This window comes from Coturnix japonica, unplaced genomic scaffold, assembly GCF_054131305.1.
Source record: "Coturnix japonica strain WE unplaced genomic scaffold, WE-NBRP24 Scf040, whole genome shotgun sequence".
NCBI lineage: Eukaryota > Metazoa > Chordata > Aves > Galliformes > Phasianidae > Coturnix > Coturnix japonica.
Window position 1 is genome coordinate 3,271,761 of NW_028188943.1, and position 18,042 is coordinate 3,289,802.

Below are 18,042 nucleotides of genomic sequence, written 5' to 3' on the forward strand. Positions count from 1 at the left end.
ACCCCTAGGTCTTTCTCTGCCGAGCTGCTCTCAAGGACAACTCCTCCCAGCCTGTACAGGTGCCTGGGGTTCTTCCGGCCCAAGTGCAAAACCTTGCACTTTGCCGTGTTGAACCTCATTAGGTTCACCCGAGCCCAGCTTTCCAGCCTGTCAAGGTCCCTCTGAATGGCATCCGTTCCCTCCACCGTATCAACTGCACCACTCAGCTTGGTGTCATCAGCAAACTTGCTGAGGGTGCACTCAATTCCCTCATCAATGTCATTAATAAAGATGTTAAAGAGCACCGGTCCCAAGACAGACCCTTGAGGGACACCGCTCGTTACCGGCCTCCACCTGGACATAGAGCCATTGACCACCACCCTCTGTCTGCGGCCTTTCAACCAATTGCTTATCCATCTAGTTGTCCACCCATCAAATCCACCTCCCTCCAATTTGGAGATGAGGATGTGGTGCGGGACCATGTCAAAGGCCTTGCTCAGGTCCAGGTAAATGACATCGGTCGCCTTCCCTTCATCAACCAAGGCCGTCACTCCATCATAGAAGGCCACAAGATTAGTTAAGCATGACCTTCCCCTGGTGAAGCCATGCTGGCTGTCTCGGATCACATGCTTGTTCTTTATGTGATCAAGCATGTTGTCCAGGAGGATCTGTTATCATCAGGTGGTACAAGGATGGCAAAGCAATCAGAAAAAGCCAGAAGTACGACTTGCAGCAGGAGGGAACTGGGGCCATTCTGATCATCCATGACTCTACTGCCAAGGACAGTGGGGAGTACCCCTGTGAGACAGAGGACTCCATAACAAAAGCCAGGGTCACTGTGCAAGGTGAGTTGAAAAGCACACTGGGGATGGCATGTAGAGAAGTCGAGGTAAATATCTGCAGCCTGTGGGTGATGTTTTTCTCTTCTGTTTCCTTGAGCAGGATCAATTCTTAGTTTTCAGAAAATATGATGGATTAAAATCTTTTCCTTAAAATAATCTAGAAACTGAATGATTCTCCAGTGTGATGTGGATCTGGGCAGCCTGGTCTGGTGGTTGGTGACCCCTTGGAGGGGGTTTGAAACTAGATGATCTTTGAGGTCCTTTTCTACTCAGGCCACTATATGATTCTGTGATCATTCTATGATTCTATGATCTTGGGTGTTAGTGAGCCAAGAAAAGATGGCAATCTGAATTAGTCTATATTGAATATGTGTAATCCAAACTATATGCAGTTTCTCAGATGAGATCCTACCAGCGCATGTATAATGGTATTGAACTTTCCAGATATCTACTGGAATTATCAAACCTATGTAAATGGGTGGACTCTGTGGTCTTCTTAGACTCTTTGCATCTCTATGTGATATTCTGAAATGAGGGCAAAGGAGATTCAGGACACCTCTGTATGCTTGGGACTTGTTGGGGTAACAAATGCCTTTGTCCTACACCCTCATCCTTTTTTTTTTCCTTCCAGAAAAACCTAATTACTTTATCAAGGAACTTTCAGATGTGAAAATTGAAGAAAGTGGAAGTGCACTTTTTACATGTCAGAGCGAGAAAGCCGCATCCTTCGTCATATGGAGGAAAGGCATTGCTGAGCTCAGGCCTGGCAGGAAATACAAGAGGGCACAGAAAGGACGAGACCTGCAGCTGTGCATAAAAAATCTGGAGAAAAGTGACAGTGACGTGTACACCTGTGACATTGGTGATGCCCGGTCCAGAGCCAAGCTGGTTGTACAAGGTATGTGTGAGAGCCATATGACTGCGCATCCTGTTTCTCCACCACCAAGACATTATCCTGGTAGAATTTGTACATTTATTACAGGTCTTTGGGGCTGCAGCTGTCTGGCCTGAATAGCGGTTCACAAGCCATGCACAGAGCGAGCTGCACGGAAAGGGAAAGAACTACCGACTAGAGCAGTGCCATTGAGAACTTTATGTATCATTTAAAAACCAAAAATGCTGATGTACGGTGAGGCTGGTGACCCAGAAATCAGTGTGAACTTTCTATCTCTGACCTTTCTGAGTTACAAATAGTCCTCCAGAGTTCTAGGCAAAAATTCCCTTATGCTGCATTCTGGGTAGTTGTCACGGTTTAAACAAAAATCTACCTGTGTCCGTGACAGGGGGGCCACAGGCAAGCGAGGTGCTAGAAGGAGCTGAACCTCTGTCCCAACTACTTCAGAAGCAGCCCAAACCCCCTCGTACATGGCTAAGATCTCCTTCTCAGTTGGAGTGTAGCATTCCTCAGACCCTTTATATGCTCGACTCCAAAGTCCCGGGGGTTGGCCTTGGGTTTCTCCTAAAGCTCTTTGCCACAAACTCCAGGTGGGACCTTTCTCTCCAGCAGCAGTGTAGAGGATGTTCTTTACATCCTGTCCTGTCCGTATTGGCCCCAAGGCCACGGCACGGGCTATCTCTTGTTTTCTCTGCTCAAAAGCCTGCTGCTGCTCAGGACCCCATGAGAAATTATTCTTCTTCCGTGTTACCTGATAGAGGGGGCTCACTATGTGGCTGTAGTTTGGGACATGCATTCTCCAGAAGCCCACTACTCCCAGAAAAGATTGGGTCTCTGTCTTGTTGGTGGGAGGAGACATAGCAGTGATTTTGTCAATCACATCTGCTGGGATGTGTCGATGCCCATCTTGCCATTTTACACCTAAGAACTGGATTTCCTGGGCAGACCCCTTCACCTTGCTGCGCTTAATGGCAAAACAGGCTTGCAAAAGAATTTGGATTATCTGCTTTCCTTTCTTGAAAATCTCTGCTGCTGTATGGCCCCACATGACAATATCATCAATATACTGCAAGTGTTCGGGAGCAGTAAAATTATTCATGCTTTATATGATGTTATGATGTGGAATACTGATAGCAAAATTACAAAATTATTAAACCATGACACCCTGGTATTTTTCTTTTTTTTTTTCTTAAATATATATATTTTTTTTCTTAAATATTTTCCTTTTTACTATTTAAATGTTATGGGCACATCTTATAGAAACACAAGGCTGTTTACAAAGAAGTGCATGCTGTGTTGCTGTATGATGAGCAAGATACATCTATTCTTCATCTAGCAGGAATAGTTGCTGAGCCTTAAGAACAGTTTCAGAAAGCTTTGGGAATTTGGGCATTTTCCTTGTTTCTGCAACACAAAATGAAAATTTACGCTGTATACAAAGAAAAGGGGAGTCCGAACTTGTACGTTAAATTTGAAGGAGATCAATCTGGGGTAATATTTAAAAAAAAAAAAAAAAAAAAAAAGGGAGCGTGGTCCTCAAATACTATAAAATATATTAGCTGTTACTAGAATGCCACTTATCTTCCCCCCATACGAATCACTGTCATGTTGTATGTGAATTTGTGAGGTGGGTTTTGAAGCTGAAATTAAAAACTTCTTGTATGGCTGTCTTCATAGTGGCTATCCAGACTATCTGTAGAAATAACAGCTATTATGTAGTCAGTTATTCACCAGTTTTAACTGATTATAAATTACGTTTCAGGGTGGAGAACATAGCATAGTGCCTGACACCTGTGTTGATCCTGAGGGCATTCTTGATTCTGTGCATTATGATGTCATGGATATTAAAGAGCAAGCTGAGGCAGCACATAGTTCCATTGTATCCCTGGAGGACCCGAAGGAAGATATTGGCTGGTTTGAAAAGCAGCTGGAGAAAACTAACTTTGAACTGATGGAGACCAAAGAAGAGCTAACAGAGAAAAACACCAAACTACTTAAAACTGAAGAAGAGCTGATGCAGAAGAACAAAGGTGAGTTATGCGATGTGAAAGGTAGAAGACAGAAATAGTTCATTAATATAAAATAGAAATAACCAGTTTGAGTAGGAATTAGAGGAGATGTTCTACCTTTGGAACCATAGCCTGTAGATAAGTGATAGTTTGTTCCTTGTGTATATTCAGGTTCAGCAATTCCACGGGTTTTGGTTATTTCTTTTCTTTTTTTCCCCCTCTCCTTTAAACTGCAACTAGCAGCTTTACGCTTTCGTAAGTATGGGGTTAAATGTCTATATCTTGATTTTTACTTTTATATTGTAATCTCTACTCTTCTTTATGTCTTGTTGATGCAATGTTTTCATTCCAAGAAATATAGAAAACTTCTGAATCACTCCCAATAAGTGAAGACCACATGCAAATAAATTAATCTGTTCAAAAGCTACCTAAACATTAGAATATCTGGAAAAATTGATTACTTAATAAACTATCTATTGGCTACTTATGTAATACAACCTTTTCTGTGTGTTACAGACTTTGAAATGCAGATGATTAAATTGGATGAGTCTGTTGAGCAACTTAAAGAAGCAACTGAGGTAACTTTATCAAGAAGATGTTGTGTAAAATTGTTTTAATACCAACTTGTGGTAGCTTAAAATGCTATTCCAGTAGGCTCCATTAATAGATTTCTTACCGAGCTTAGCTTAACTGAATTTGCCTTTAATGCACTGTGTAATTCAGCTACTTAACACTACATTAGAAACTGATGACTGAATTTTTTTTATTTTTTATTTCCAAGAAAATGATGCACAAAATGAAAGGATTTGAGAGCTAATGGACATCGTGGTGCAGAAAGATGACATTATTACAGAGCTACAAGACTTAAAATCTCATTTAGAAGAAAAAGTAAAAGATTATGTGAGTTTTACACATCTCCGTATCCTTATACAAAAAAAGGAAAACACTAATTCTATGCTTGTAATCAACACATTTTTGGAAAACTGATTTTCTGTATGTAGCTGGTACTCGCTTGAAATTGTAAACAATTCAAATTTATCTGAAGGTAGTTGTTGTTAACACAAACAACAAAAATATCAGTGTGTTCAACTAACTCCTGCCTCACACTCCTACATCAGAGGAAGAGCAACAGTAAAAGTATGTTGAGTAGAGTTGGAAGTACGAGTATGAATGGTCAGGATATCTCCACGTTCTATGCAGTCCATAAAACTTTATCCTGACTAATGTACCGCGAGCTACTGAATATGTGAAGACTAGCTTGATTAAGTATGTGTGCATACCACTTTTGGTGGTTTTTGTTCATTTTTTGATGTTTGGTAGCCTGAAGTAGCTCTGAAAACATTTATAGTTAATTCTGTCACTCAGATCTCTAACCTTGTAAGCTTAGCAACTTGACCCTTCTTAGTCTTTGACTGTCTGCATCACTGCAACTTAGTATTTCCATGGTATTAAAGCTGACTGTGATGAGTAGTCATGTCCTCACCTATTACTTCTTCCAAGAACAAGGCTCCAACTCTATCTGTGAGATTGTGTGGCCTGAACACTTCTGAGGCTTTTCTTTTCATAAGCTACTAAAGATGAATAATCAGTCCTTGGCAGTGCCAGCATGGCTTAACAATCGTCATCTTGTAAGTAAGGAAGCTTCACTTGTGGTCAAGGACACAATCTAAAATATGCGTGACAGAGCTGACTAAGCTTTAAGGTTGGATTATATCTGTCACAATGAAAGTGATTTTAGCAGCTTAGCAGAAGTGTGATGTGATGAACCTGTATGAGAGCTGACCATTTGCTCTTTGACCATGTTTGTAATTTTGTTGACTTCTTGGAAACAGGAAATTCTTTGATAAACTGGTAAACTCTTGATTGTGTGCAAGTCTTTTACTTTGTAACCTGCTAGGCTCTTGCTTTCCCTTGTATACTCTACCGAGTATTGCACTTGTCATTATCTGAAGGTGTACTTGTTCTGTCTGCTATTGAGATTTGTAACTGATGTCTATAGAGTCACCGGGTAAATATTTTAGCTGTATGGTTTTGTGTAAATATTTGCCTACAGAAGATTACTGAGACTTAAGTGCTCCTTTTGTTAAGCTTCAATGTAACTGATCTTATATCAATACAGGAAAAGACTACCTACCATTTAACTACCATTAAAGCAGAACCGGCAGAAGAGAACACTAATAAAGGAACTGAAAGCAGCCAATTTTCAGTGCTTTCAGTTAAAGCACTGAAACAAGAGAAAACTGAGTTGGAAGTGGGAAGAAAGCGCAGTACTGATGAAGATAAGCCTACTGTGGAAGAGCCACCTCCAAAGAAAGGTACAGTTTCTTCCATCGTTGAACAGGGTGTCTTCCAAAACAATAAATTGCTTCCTATTCCGGATAGGAAGCAAAAGGCTGTGAAGCACGTTACCTTATGGTATAAGGAGAAAAGCCACTGTGTTAAACTGTAAATAGAAGTAACTGTTATGTAAATATCCCTTTTTCAGAAGGTCCTATGCTGTTCATTTTTGAGTGCTTAAGAATAAAAGTTTTTTGCACTATTTTTTTCCTTTTTGCTGCTTTTTCCTCATCTGTTGATGCACTTGCAGATTTGGTAATAGTTTTAAAGCAGTTTCTTTAGGATTGTTTCAACTGCTGTTGCTGATCTTCTGAGTAGCATCAGCTGCTCAAGTGCTTTTGTTTGTTTGTTTGTTTTGTTTTTCCTGAAGCAACTATCAAAATTGTTGACGACCTGCTAATTGCTCGCTCATGGGCAATATTTGAGCAAAATGGTTTGGATAAGCTCTGATGCATTTAACTTCACTTCTGGGCACAGCTGAGCATCAGTGTTCCTAGAATTACGGAAGGCATATACAATGTAGAAGGGAAAATCTAAAACTTAGCTGTATTCCCTTCCTTTCTTGTATTCCTCTTGCAAAATATGTGCAAGGGAGAAAGTCAAGGCCTTCTTTGGATGAGATGCTGTTCTTGGATAATTTGTCCCTGCTGCCTTTATTTGGCATAAATATTGAATCCTAATGTGACCACTGAATGGCATCACATATAAGCATCTTACCAGAGACTGAGGGAGGGATGTGGACTCCTCCATACTCCAAATAGTAGTGGGTTTGTTCTAATCATATGACCAAAGCTCTCATTTAAAAATTAATGACAGCAATGCTCCACATAGGAATTAAAATGGGTAGCTGATAGTCACAATGTCAGCATGAAGTTTTCTGTTTAGAAGTACTGAGTATTCAATCATGTTAAAGTTTTCTTCTATTTGTGAGTATTAATAGCGACCAATTTCAAAAACTGCTTAATATATATTCTTTAGCTATGTTAAATATACACAGTAGAACAATGAGCACAGGTATGTTGTGCTGGTTCTTTTGTAGAATTAGTTATATAAGTAGCAAGAGCAAAAGTGTTTTAGGAGATGCTAGGTTATCTCAGCTTCAAGTTCAGGGTATTTACACCATTCTCTGAGCTTTTAGGTCTTGTTTCCTATGCTCTGTAATAATGCTTTTTCCCTACTTCCTCTGTAAGGAGCTTCTAGACTGAACATTACACATCTTCTCCTTCGTCTTATTTATCTTGCTTTAGTGCTTGCTTGTTGTTTTCAGCATAAATTGTTTAGATTACTTATAAATCATATTCCCCTCACTAGTGTTGCTGGGAGCAGCAGTCAAAACCCAAAACCTGGTTTGGGGTGGAATATGCCACTGCTGTTTCTTCAGTATGACTTTTAAATGAGTTGAGGGCTGTATATAAAACTCCTTAGATGAGTTAAGAGGCTGTTTCCATGCAGTACATGTGAATCTGTATGTAATGCAGGCTGCACGTGGGCACTATAAAATTCTGCATTGTAGTAATAAAAAGACTGTAAAAGAATCACCATGGAATATATTGTTGTGATGACCCGATCCCTAGTAAGTCTTGACTTATATTTATTTTTTTAATACTTAAAGTATGCATATTATGGAATGGACATAACTGGATTCTAAAGCAATGATGAAATACAGCATAAGTTGCTTTTGATAGAAAGAAAATGCATGTGATTTTAGCTAATTGCTCACCAGTTAAAGAAAAAAACAGCCCCAAGCTAATGGAATATTTATGGAAACTTGAATCTGCAAATTTGTACAACTTTATGAGTGAACTTTATATGCAAAAGAGTAAGTGTGGACAGAAGTAGGAATCCTCATATTTTGTTTAGAGATCAACTGAATAAGAGAGACAGATATCAACACTTAAGTGATCAACTTGTCCAGGGTTTTATCTTTCTTTTGAAAGTGAGTTGGAATGAAATTTCTTAGAGAACTGTTTATCTACCATTTAGATGTAGATGGAGTGATTCCTGGCTGCCTTATAGGGATTGCTGAAGCACGGAAGATAGAAAGAATATAGCTGTGAATTATCTATCTCATTCCCATGTTTCTTAAATCTAATTAGATTTTCTACTGGTGTGGAGTGGAAGGTTTGAGTAGTGCCATGGTAAAAGTGTTCTTCCAGACTGAAAACCTTTTGCTGTTAATTCTGTATAGAAATCTGAGGCACCTGATTACGTGTTCAGAGGACTTTAATTCCTTCACTAGTATCAAATACTATGTGATGTGAGGGCATGGCTTGCATATTATGACAGTGTTTCACTTAGAAGTTGCTACTTGGTGTTGTGAACTGCTATGTAATAATGATTTTAATCAATCTGAGCTACATTCCTTTTCCCTTTTTTGTTTGTTTGTTTGTTTGTTTTACAGTAGTTGTAAATGAGAGAAAGAAAAAGAACACTGTAGAGCAAAAGAAAATTGAACACATGAAACAAAAGTGCTCCATGTACCGAAAGGAAGTACTAGCACTGAGGGAAAGAACTGAAATCTTGGAACATCATTTAACTGTGCTTGAAGAACAATGCAGAAGAGAAAAAAATAAAAAAGAAGATTTCAGTAAGCAGGTAACAAGCCTGCGTATTGAGCTTTCTTTTTCTGAAGAAACAGCTGATGCCCTCCGTGAACAAATTCTGCAGGGTCAAGCTGACTATCGGGAAATTGCTTCTGAACTGGATGAACAGAAATCTATAAATATGACACTTGAAAACAAAAATGCCCAACTAACTAACAACATAGAAGTTGCCAAAGAATATATAATTGATAAAGTGTCACAAGTAAAAGAAATGTGGACCAAATTAGATGAATTATACAAATGTCACTTAGAGTTTCACGCCATCGGTACTGACTTTGTCAGTGTAAAGGATTCCTCAGACTGTGAAAAAGATGAGCCAGGGACATCTCAAATTAGTTCTGCATGCATTCAGACACAGACTTCTTCCATCTCAGATCTTGTGCAGGACCTCTCCTTTAACTATAGTCTTGAAAGGATTTGGGAAGTATGCAGAAGTATTGTTGATGTTTCCTCACAAAAAAGTCAGCACATCAAAGCACTGCTTCAAGACAATGAAAACCTAAAGGCGGGACTGAATAATGCTGAAAATCATAATCGTCAACTTGTAATGAAGCTATGTGAGATTACAACTCACACTAGTCAGGAAGATGATCTTGTGAATCAGTTACATGAGCAAATAGAAAAGAAAACTCAGGAGTTTGAAGAAAAGACTGCAGAAGATCAGAGAGTGATTGCACAATTTCAGGAGGAAGTTGCCAACTGTGAGGTAAAAATAAGAGAGCTTGAATATCGCCTGGAGGCTTCCAAGACAATGGAAGACAATGTGTCAAAACTCAATGAATTACTTAAAGAAAAAGAATCTATTATTGTGAATCTGGAGACAGTTACAGCAACTCTGCAGGAGAAGTCTGCTAATGCAGACAAAAAGGTTGAAGAGTTAAGTAGCAAAGAAGCAAATCTGATTCAAGAAGTTCTGCAGCTGAAAAACAGCTTGGAGCAGATGAAACACTCTCTTTGGGAAAAGGAAAAGAGTGAAATGGAGAAAGTGCAACGTATAGAATCGTAAGTAACCACTGAGTTAACTTAGAGCCCTTTGAGAATGAACTAGAGTTAAAAATAGTTAATGGGAACAACCCTTCGACTTAATGCATCTGCATGCTTATCAATGGCCAAACTACTACTTTAGGATGCTTTGGTATGCTACTTGAGTTCCAAGGGAAAACAGGAGTGTGCAAGGAAATAAAGAATAATATGGGGATTTCTGGTGGTTTTGTTGTACATCCCTCAGAATAGCATCTGAATAATTTATTGCTTCAGAATCTGATTATGAGAAGCAAGCTGAAATTCAAAAGTAATTGTTTAAATCTTGTCACTGGCCTAGATAGATTTAAGAGTCTATTTACAAATAGAAACCAACAGGCAGGGCATGGATTAAGCTGTAATTGCTGTTTCCATGAGATGTGTAACAGTAATGTTCTTTGTCTCTTTATTTTTAACATAAGGCTAGAAAATATTCTTTCTGAGAGTTCTGCCCTTGTACTGAATTTGAAAAAAGATTTGCAGAGGAAAGAAGAAGAGTATGCAGATCTAAAAGACAAACATTCTGATGCCGAGAAACAAATTCAGCAAGTACAAAGCGAGGTTTGTAGTCAACTGAGATATTTTTTTCTGTAAGATTATGCTTGGCTTTCTGCTGTTAAAACTTCTCAAACTTTAACTATGAAGCTGGAAATTTCACACTAGTGTGGCTAGCAGCAAATCTTAGGTAAAGTTGCCATTGAAGCTCTAGAGGGGACCAGAAGTTAAAACATGGTTTCGCATAGATAATGAAGAGAGGAAAGTAAAGTTGGTTGGTAGTCTGGAATAAGGTTTGTGAAGAGAATAGCTAATCTGCCTCTGGAGGGGACTTGTTATTATCTCTAAGTTACTGGTGACTTGCCATTGGTATCCGTGGTAACTCTAAAGCCTAAAACCTAAGTCTTGTGAAAAAACGCTGATAACTGGGAAGAAGAATGCTATTTACTTGAAGAGAAATAGACTAATTTCCAGAGGCTCTTTAATATAAGCATGTATATTTTTTTTCTTCAATTTCAGCTTCAGTGATGTTAACAGTTAAAATTTAATTATTAAACAAGAAGATATATTAAAACCCATTTTGCAGGTACTTAGTCTAAAAGTTTATTGGGTGTGCTTGGGGTGGAAAATTGAAGCTTAAAAATGAATTCATGTCTTCCTTGGTAACCTTGCACTTGCTGTCGTTTTCCTACTCAGCACTTGTTTGTGAATTCCTCTTTATTTAACAAAGAAGTATTTGGCCAGGTTGGATTACAGAAGTCTTTTAATTAACCGTGAGCTGTGCTTACATTACAGGTGTCCACGATGCGTTCTGTGGAGGAATCCCTCAGGAACAGGATGGATGAACTTGAAAGGATTAATAACCAGTTTAAGGATGAGCTGGATTATAAAGACTATACTATCCAACAACTTAAACAGGTATTTTTCTTGCTCTTAACTTTTATTAAATGAATGATGCAGGTTTTCCAAGCAACAGGGAAAAGGTCAAAAAAAAAAAAAATTGGAGCAAAATGAAAGTGGCCAACTGAAATTAGCGGTAGACCATGAAAGATATTCAAATAATTAGTCACTACAGAGCACTGGCAGATTGCTTTAAATACAATAATCTGCATAGTAAATACATATGTAATACATGCATATAACCTGATCTTGTTGAGTGACATCACGATATGTTAATTGAAATGTCTTACCATAAACTCTTTTTATCAGCTTGAGTCCTTATTTATGCTATATGAAAAACGTATTAATTCTAGGCTGTTTTAAAGATTCTGCTTGTTTCTACTGTGTATGCTTTTCTTTCAACATGAAATATAGGAGCTGGAGGAAAAGGACCATAATCTTCAAAAGTGGCGTGAGGAGAGAGATCAGTTAGTAGAAGCTTTGGAAGAACAGCTCAAAACTTTGGCTTCTATTGCCATACAAAAAGAGACAGAAATAGCAGAACTGAGACAATCTGCCTTAAAGGATTCAAGCAAGGTCAGCTCTCCTTTCCTCATACCTGATTAGCTACCCATAAATTCTATAAGACTCCTGTACCTGCTCTTTGTATTCTGGGTGTGCTTCTGTTCTTGAACACTGTCGTATTGACATCATGTGCAACTAACCAAAAAAAGCACCAGCTTTTATTTTTGTTCTTCAGAAACAGAATTTCTGTTAATTACTAAAATTTCAATTTTTTCAGTAGTTCAGATAAGCAGATGTCAGTTTGATGCTTATTATCCTACAATCAGACTGGACATCTGTAGCTTTTTCTGATAATTCACAGCATTTCCGGATCCCAAGCTAGGCTCAATACTCAGACAGTAGTTCTGTCTCAGGTTTCTTACTTTCTTTGCTTTCTCTGAGGTAGTATCTACAATGGCATGAAAAGACAGAAGGGGACGTGGAGAGAGATTAAGGGAAGCATCAAAAAGCAGAGGGGGGATGATCTCTGGAAGTTGCATTTCTTATTTCAACATCCAGCTTTTAATCAGGATAGCCAATCTAAGCCGTAGCATAGAATTTCAGAAGCTAAACAGAAGACTAAATGAGTTGTGCTCTTTTGAGAATGTTTGGATTCACTTTCTCTGAGAAGAAAGATGTTCTCATAGCAAAACTTCCCCTACAACTGCCGACTTTCTCACAGTACCGAGGATTTGGGAACAAATAAAAGCTCGGGTTATTATATCTTAAGAGAGATGAAGGCTGAAGCACATAAGTAAAATAGAAGAATCAAAATATATTGTATTACAACTTCCCAGGCAATTCTGTGACTACTGCACTTGTAACACTGACCGTACAAATCCGTGAAATGTTACTGTTCTTGAATAGTTAAGTGTTCTAGCCTGCAATTCTAAAACTGATGCTACTAAGTAATTGCAATACTGCTTGTGTGTGTTAATTCCTTTTGCCAATCCCACAACTCAGCAGTTTTTACTGTTTATTAGGATAATGCAACTGTGATAGAAGAGTTAAGAAAAGAACTGGCTGACAAAGATGACTTTATAAAGGAATTAAAACAACGCATTAACCACAGTAGCCCTCAGTGTTTGCCAGAAATACCTTTACTTGAAGGAAGACAAAGTAGAAGGAATGACTCTGTAAATGAAAAGGTATGATTATATTTATAGAAAGTCAGTACTTAACATCTTGTTAACCCCTTTTTGTTCTTCTGTTTTCCTAGGAGATACTGGAGCTGGAATCATTTTTCTTAGCATATAGTCCTTTAACTACATATTCAGTGATGAGTACTTGTTGGTTCTTTTTGTCTTCCACTCAAACACGAGCTCTCATCTTCTCAAAACTATTTTATTTACTAGAACACCATCTCTCTGTGTACATTATGGAACTTTTCCATGCAGTTTTCCATGTATTCGTATGTGGATGCTGAAGATTAGGCAGAGGTTTAGCCTTTGGTGTTCTAACATAGCAGCTGTGAGCGTGCAGAGTATGGGGGGTATGGATGACAAAACGACCAGCGTTACAGATTTTGTCCCTAAATAATGTCTCGCTTTCTCTCTTTTGGAGGCAGAATACTGCCTGAGACTGTTAGTGAGACCCAGTAGGGTGTATCTGAAGATCACACAATGAATAGATGTTACTACCTTCCCACACTTGTGCTGTGTTTCAGCTTACGTGTTCATGTGGCGTCTGAGCTTGAGGTTTTACACTGTAACTTTAGAAAACTCGAGATATTTTGGAGGTCTAATGCATAGCCTAATCTTTACTCCTTTTAAATATTTACAGCCTAGGAAACAACAAAGCAAAACTAAAACTGGAGAAAGTATTCCATTAAGATGCAAAGCTGAAGACAATTATTTGTCACGTCCATGTACTAGGAGCCTCACTTCATTAAATGAATCTGAGGTTAGTATGAAACTTCAGATCTGAAAATGTTGTGATTGTATTGCTTTTGATAAGGAATGAGTAGGAAAAGATCTCATGTTCTCTAAACAATTCCCAAGTTTTAATTTATTTATCCCTTTCAAGGTGATCAGATCACCTGTTTTTATAGCCTTTGATAGGAATAAAAGCTGTTGAAACAATTGTGTGATGAATTTTTGTCAGGTGCTGTTGAAAACTCTCCTCATGTTAATGCTTATGAAGTGGCTCATGATTAGATAAGTTACTTGGAAAAAATTCATGGAGCCACTGAAACGGGCACAGCAAATTGAACTTATTTTCTTCCTCTGCAGGATTTCTGGACATTGTTTTGTTAGCAGATGATGTTAATCATTCCTATATAAGTTTTTAATTGCTAACTTTCATAAAATAGCAGTTACATATATTTTAAAAACAAAGTATTTATTAACCAACTTAATTCTTGGAAATACAGTGGGTGGTGATACTCCATTCAGATTCTTAGCAGAGCCTGATAAAGTGGCTCTGACTACTTTTTGTCTTTCTACAATCTTTGGTAACTTTTTGAGAGGAAGAAGACTCCCCTCAGGGGGTCGGAACAGTGTAAGTAGTAAAAGCTGCTAGTCTGTGTTTGGGACACTGGAGTTTGCTAGTTACTAGCCGCAGTAGAAGCAGCCATCTCCCATTTTCTGATGTCCCCAGCAGCCTGTCTTCCATGTGTTCAACCAGCATCTGAACTCATTTTTGATATGCTAGCTGAATTCCTGCCATAGAGAAGGAGGAGTCCAGGTGATCTCAGTTCTGACTTTGTTGTTCCTGTTGAGAAAAACAGGATTGGGTGGATTGTGGACAGTAAGTGCTGCTGGGGAAATGCATACTGACATTTCCCTGTCACTTAGCTGTGCATTTGCTGCCATTTGACCATGAGCAGGTACATGATAGCCTTCAGCTTAAGTACGGTGTCATTGCTTGAATGTCTGTATTCTCTCCAGGGAAAAGATAGCAATGGAGTTCTTTAATGACTTGTACTGGGCTTGCACCTTGCCAGCTGGACCTTACTTATGTAAATAACATCTCTAGTGTAGAAGAGGAAGGGCAAATTCCCTAAGATTAAGCTGGAAGTTAATCGAACACTTGAATCAAATGCTCCTGTTCCTGCCCAGTTCTGATGCAGCAGAGTTGAGATGAAGAAAATCGTGTCAGTTCTACCACCATTCTCTATTAAAAAAAAGTGTAGTTGTCTGTGCCCTTGAGAAAAAATGACTTGTAAAGTATCAGGCTCAGTTTAACATGGAGAACTCTTTTTGTGATCATAGATTGGAAATAATTTTAAATGTAACAAGTTCTAGGAAAGAAGGGTAAAACTCTGCTGTAACTGAAATAGACTCCTTCTGTTACAAGTGTTCTTACAGCAGGAAAATCGAATGCTTACATATCCTTTTCCAGATGCTTTATAGCTTTTTAATCTCATGGCTACCTTAACACTTGCACTTAAAATTCTTCTGTGCTATCAGGAGCATTTGGAAACTGTCCTCGACTCTTCTGGAGTGTCCGCAGAAAATGGCAAAACTAGCCGGTTCCCAAAACCGGAGCTGGAAATCCCACTGACACCTCTGCAACCTGATAAGTTGGAGATAAAGCAGCACGGCAGCATGATACCTTTAGGAGTGAAAATGCCTAAGGCAAAAAAGAAAAGAAGTGATGACATGGATGAGGTATGACCTAGACCCAACAGAAAACAAAATATCTGATGCCTTTTTACCATTCTCATTTAAGCATTAAAAAAATGCTATTTCTACCTCAGTAAAGTAGTTGAAGAATTTAATCAATGAACTGCTTTAATGAACAAAACTAATAGCCAAGCTCAGTGATAATGGTTTAAGAGAAGGGAATTTCTCTTAACTCCATTGTGTATTTTCTTTGAAACCTGTAGACATAAATCAGCTTTTTAGACATCATGAGATGTCTAATACTGATATCTTAATGTCCTGTTTTTATAATTGAATGCTTATTTATTATTTGATTTACAGTGGAATAGTTACCACTAGCAGATACTTCCCTACTATTAGCAAAAGTGTTTAAAGTGTTCACTTTTGTGACATCAATTGTTCTTTCCAAAAGAATCATGGCTGAAACTTGTCTTATTTTCCCAGGATTTTGTGAAAAGTGAGAACACGAAAAATACAAAATCTGTCATGGCTTTTAATTCACCCTCTGCAAGTGACGAGAAAATGGTTGGTTTTTGTTCTAGTTTTGAAGCTAGCTTGGGACTTCCTGTAATTGTGTGGTCACACGAAAGAAGCAGTGTCTTATCCTTATGTGTATACCTGAATGGGAATCTTACATGCTTATGAGCTCTTCCTATTAAATTCCATAAGCTAACCAAAGGGCAAGTCAGTCTGTCCCCAGAGCGTGTAATGGCTGTACTGTGTAATGATTTGGAGGGAAGGATATTGCACACTGAATAGTTGGGAAGAGAAGCTTTAGTGTATTATCGTGTGCTTTTGTAAGTGAAGCCCTTGTATTAAACTAAGGTTCATATCATTAATATGCATGGCAGTTATTAAAAACAGATGTTCACATGTGATAGCAGTATCCTTGGCATGGTCAGAGTATGAGTAGTAGATTTTTCCCATCTGTTGTCTTCTGTTTTGTATGTTTGTTTGTTTTATGTAATTAGAACAGCTTATGTAAGAAACAACTCCACAGCTTGGGAGCTACTTTTAAAGAAACTACTGCCTTATTAAGAAACTGTAAGAAACGTATGCCTTGAAATAGCTGAGATTTTGACAACTCCCTAAAGGGTATAAAATTGTCTACATTACTTGCCGTTGTGGTATCATCAGCATAATGAACAGAGGTGTCAGTAGTAAAGCTCAAAATGTCAACTTAAAATAACGTTGAACTAAAATGAAGTTTAAACAATGCTCTTGTTTCACATGTTCACATCTCTGTTGAACAGAAATCCGGAAAAGACTACTTCCTGAGAAAGCGAGTACATGCTTCAAGACTGACTAAAAAGAAGGATGAAACACTGCAAAAAGTTGGAGATTTTATTCAAAGCTCTCCTTCTATTATACACTCTAAAGGTTGGTGTAGAATAAGTTTTATTCCATGTTTTCTAGACATTGTAGAATGGCTTGTTTCTGCTGTAGGCTATTAATGTATGTGTTCTGAGACTTGTCTGCCATGTTAAGTTGTCCTTTGATTTATGAAGTAAATGCATTTATTCGTCTCTTCAGAGATTCATTATTACATTTGTGAAAACCTACAAGTATACAGAGAAAGTTGGTTCTGTCTTGTGCTTCTGTCAGCACGAAAGTTAGGCCTGTTGTTTAACTCCTGCTGAAGTTTCTGACTTCCAGCGACTTCTGAGCCATGATTGTCTTTCATACTCCATTTTAATGCGTGCTTTAAGCTGCCGTACCTGAAGCTATAAACTGTTTCAGCTATAGAAGCAATAAAGAGCCTCGATGAACAAATACAATTTCTGAGTATTTTCACTTAAATTTTACGTGTCATTTATAAACCAAGTTTGTTACGAAGCTTTTTTTGCATTCAGTGATTTAAAGACTCACAAAACCAGTAAGTTGATTGGTTTATGTATCAAAACAAATTTCTTCTAGCCAAGAAGCTGATGTCAGCAGTAAGTTCTCCTAAATCAAACGAACCTGAAAGTCTCGTAGAAGGAGAGACCAAGCCAAAACGATGCAAAAGGAAGCTGTATTCAACTGTCGTTTCTGGCCCTCTAGATATACCTGCTTCTTCGGTAAGCGATTATACTGTAGTCTTGGCTTAAAATAAACTACTAAGGAGTCCAAACAGACTGGAGGTTTCATCTATTTGCAGGAGGAGGTTGAAAGTACTGAGGTATTTCTTTATTCTATCAAGTCATTCTTGTTGGTCTTCCTGCTGTTCTGTTTTATTTTGTCCTCAAAGATCTCTGTGTTTGGCTGGCTTACAGTTTACTAAGTAGGTGATGTAGCAATCACGGAGATGTCTTCTAATTTGGAATCATAGATAATTTCAGTGTGTCGGAGTGGGATTATTCTACTACACGCTTTTCTAGAGCACAACTTAGACAGCTTTTTAGGTATGCTTAAACTATGATCTCCTGTCTAAGCCAACTTGCAAAGGATCTGATGTGCCAGTTTCATGACTCTGTCGGCAGCTATTGTGCTAAGAACATTCTTGCTCTGTTGGAACTGCATCTTTTAATTATATTAGAGTCCTTTTTCTGTTCAGCATAGTGATCATTTGCCCATACTGTAATATCCCTCTGAATTTTTTGATGATTTGATGAATGATAGGGGCAGAAACCAAAATGTTATATTTTTTTTGTTAGAGGATGAAGAAGATGAGACAATTTCTTCTCTCACTGTAGTTCTGAGAACATGGAACTGAACCAAGAACTGAAATTCTGGGCAAGTCATAGCTACAGGGATTGAGGCTAAAAATGTTTTCTGAACGCTTCATGTTTCACAAAACAAGTATTATAATACTCTTTTGAAAACAAGTATTTC

The 18,042-nt window shown here is 38.2% G+C and overlaps 1 protein-coding gene and 1 long non-coding RNA gene across 2 annotated transcripts; both read left to right on the plus strand.

Moving 5' to 3' along the window:
- Positions 1-1,557: 1,557 nt before the first annotated feature.
- On the plus strand, positions 1,558-15,240 carry LOC146753015 (kinesin-like protein KIF20B). The gene is made up of 12 exons (XM_085531064.1): positions 1,558-1,719; positions 3,479-3,746; positions 4,242-4,303; positions 4,507-4,625; positions 5,845-6,040; positions 8,464-9,667; positions 10,108-10,246; positions 10,976-11,098; positions 11,495-11,656; positions 12,607-12,771; positions 13,406-13,525; positions 15,034-15,240. Exons 4-12 carry the CDS (start codon positions 4,542-4,544, stop codon positions 15,238-15,240), a joined length of 2,400 nt encoding a protein of 799 aa, XP_085387190.1. The 5' UTR covers positions 1,558-1,719; positions 3,479-3,746; positions 4,242-4,303; positions 4,507-4,541.
- Positions 15,241-15,466: 226 nt separating this feature from the next.
- LOC146753016 (uncharacterized) lies at positions 15,467-17,452 on the plus strand. The gene is made up of 3 exons (XR_014940324.1): positions 15,467-15,753; positions 16,482-16,608; positions 17,146-17,452. It is a non-coding gene; the product is annotated as an uncharacterized LOC146753016 (long non-coding RNA).
- The last annotated feature ends 590 nt before the right edge of the window (positions 17,453-18,042 follow it).

Bases quoted from the DNA above. Each gene is read 5' to 3' on its own strand.
- LOC146753015 (XM_085531064.1), top strand. From the start codon at position 4,542: ATGGACATCGTGGTGCAGAAAGATGACATTATTACAGAGCTACAAGAC. The intron at 4,626-5,844 runs GTGAGTTTTACA...ATATCAATACAG, and splicing joins AAGAAAAAGTAAAAGATTAT to GAAAAGACTACCTACCATTT. The intron at 6,041-8,463 runs GTACAGTTTCTT...TTTGTTTTACAG, and splicing joins AGAGCCACCTCCAAAGAAAG to TAGTTGTAAATGAGAGAAAG.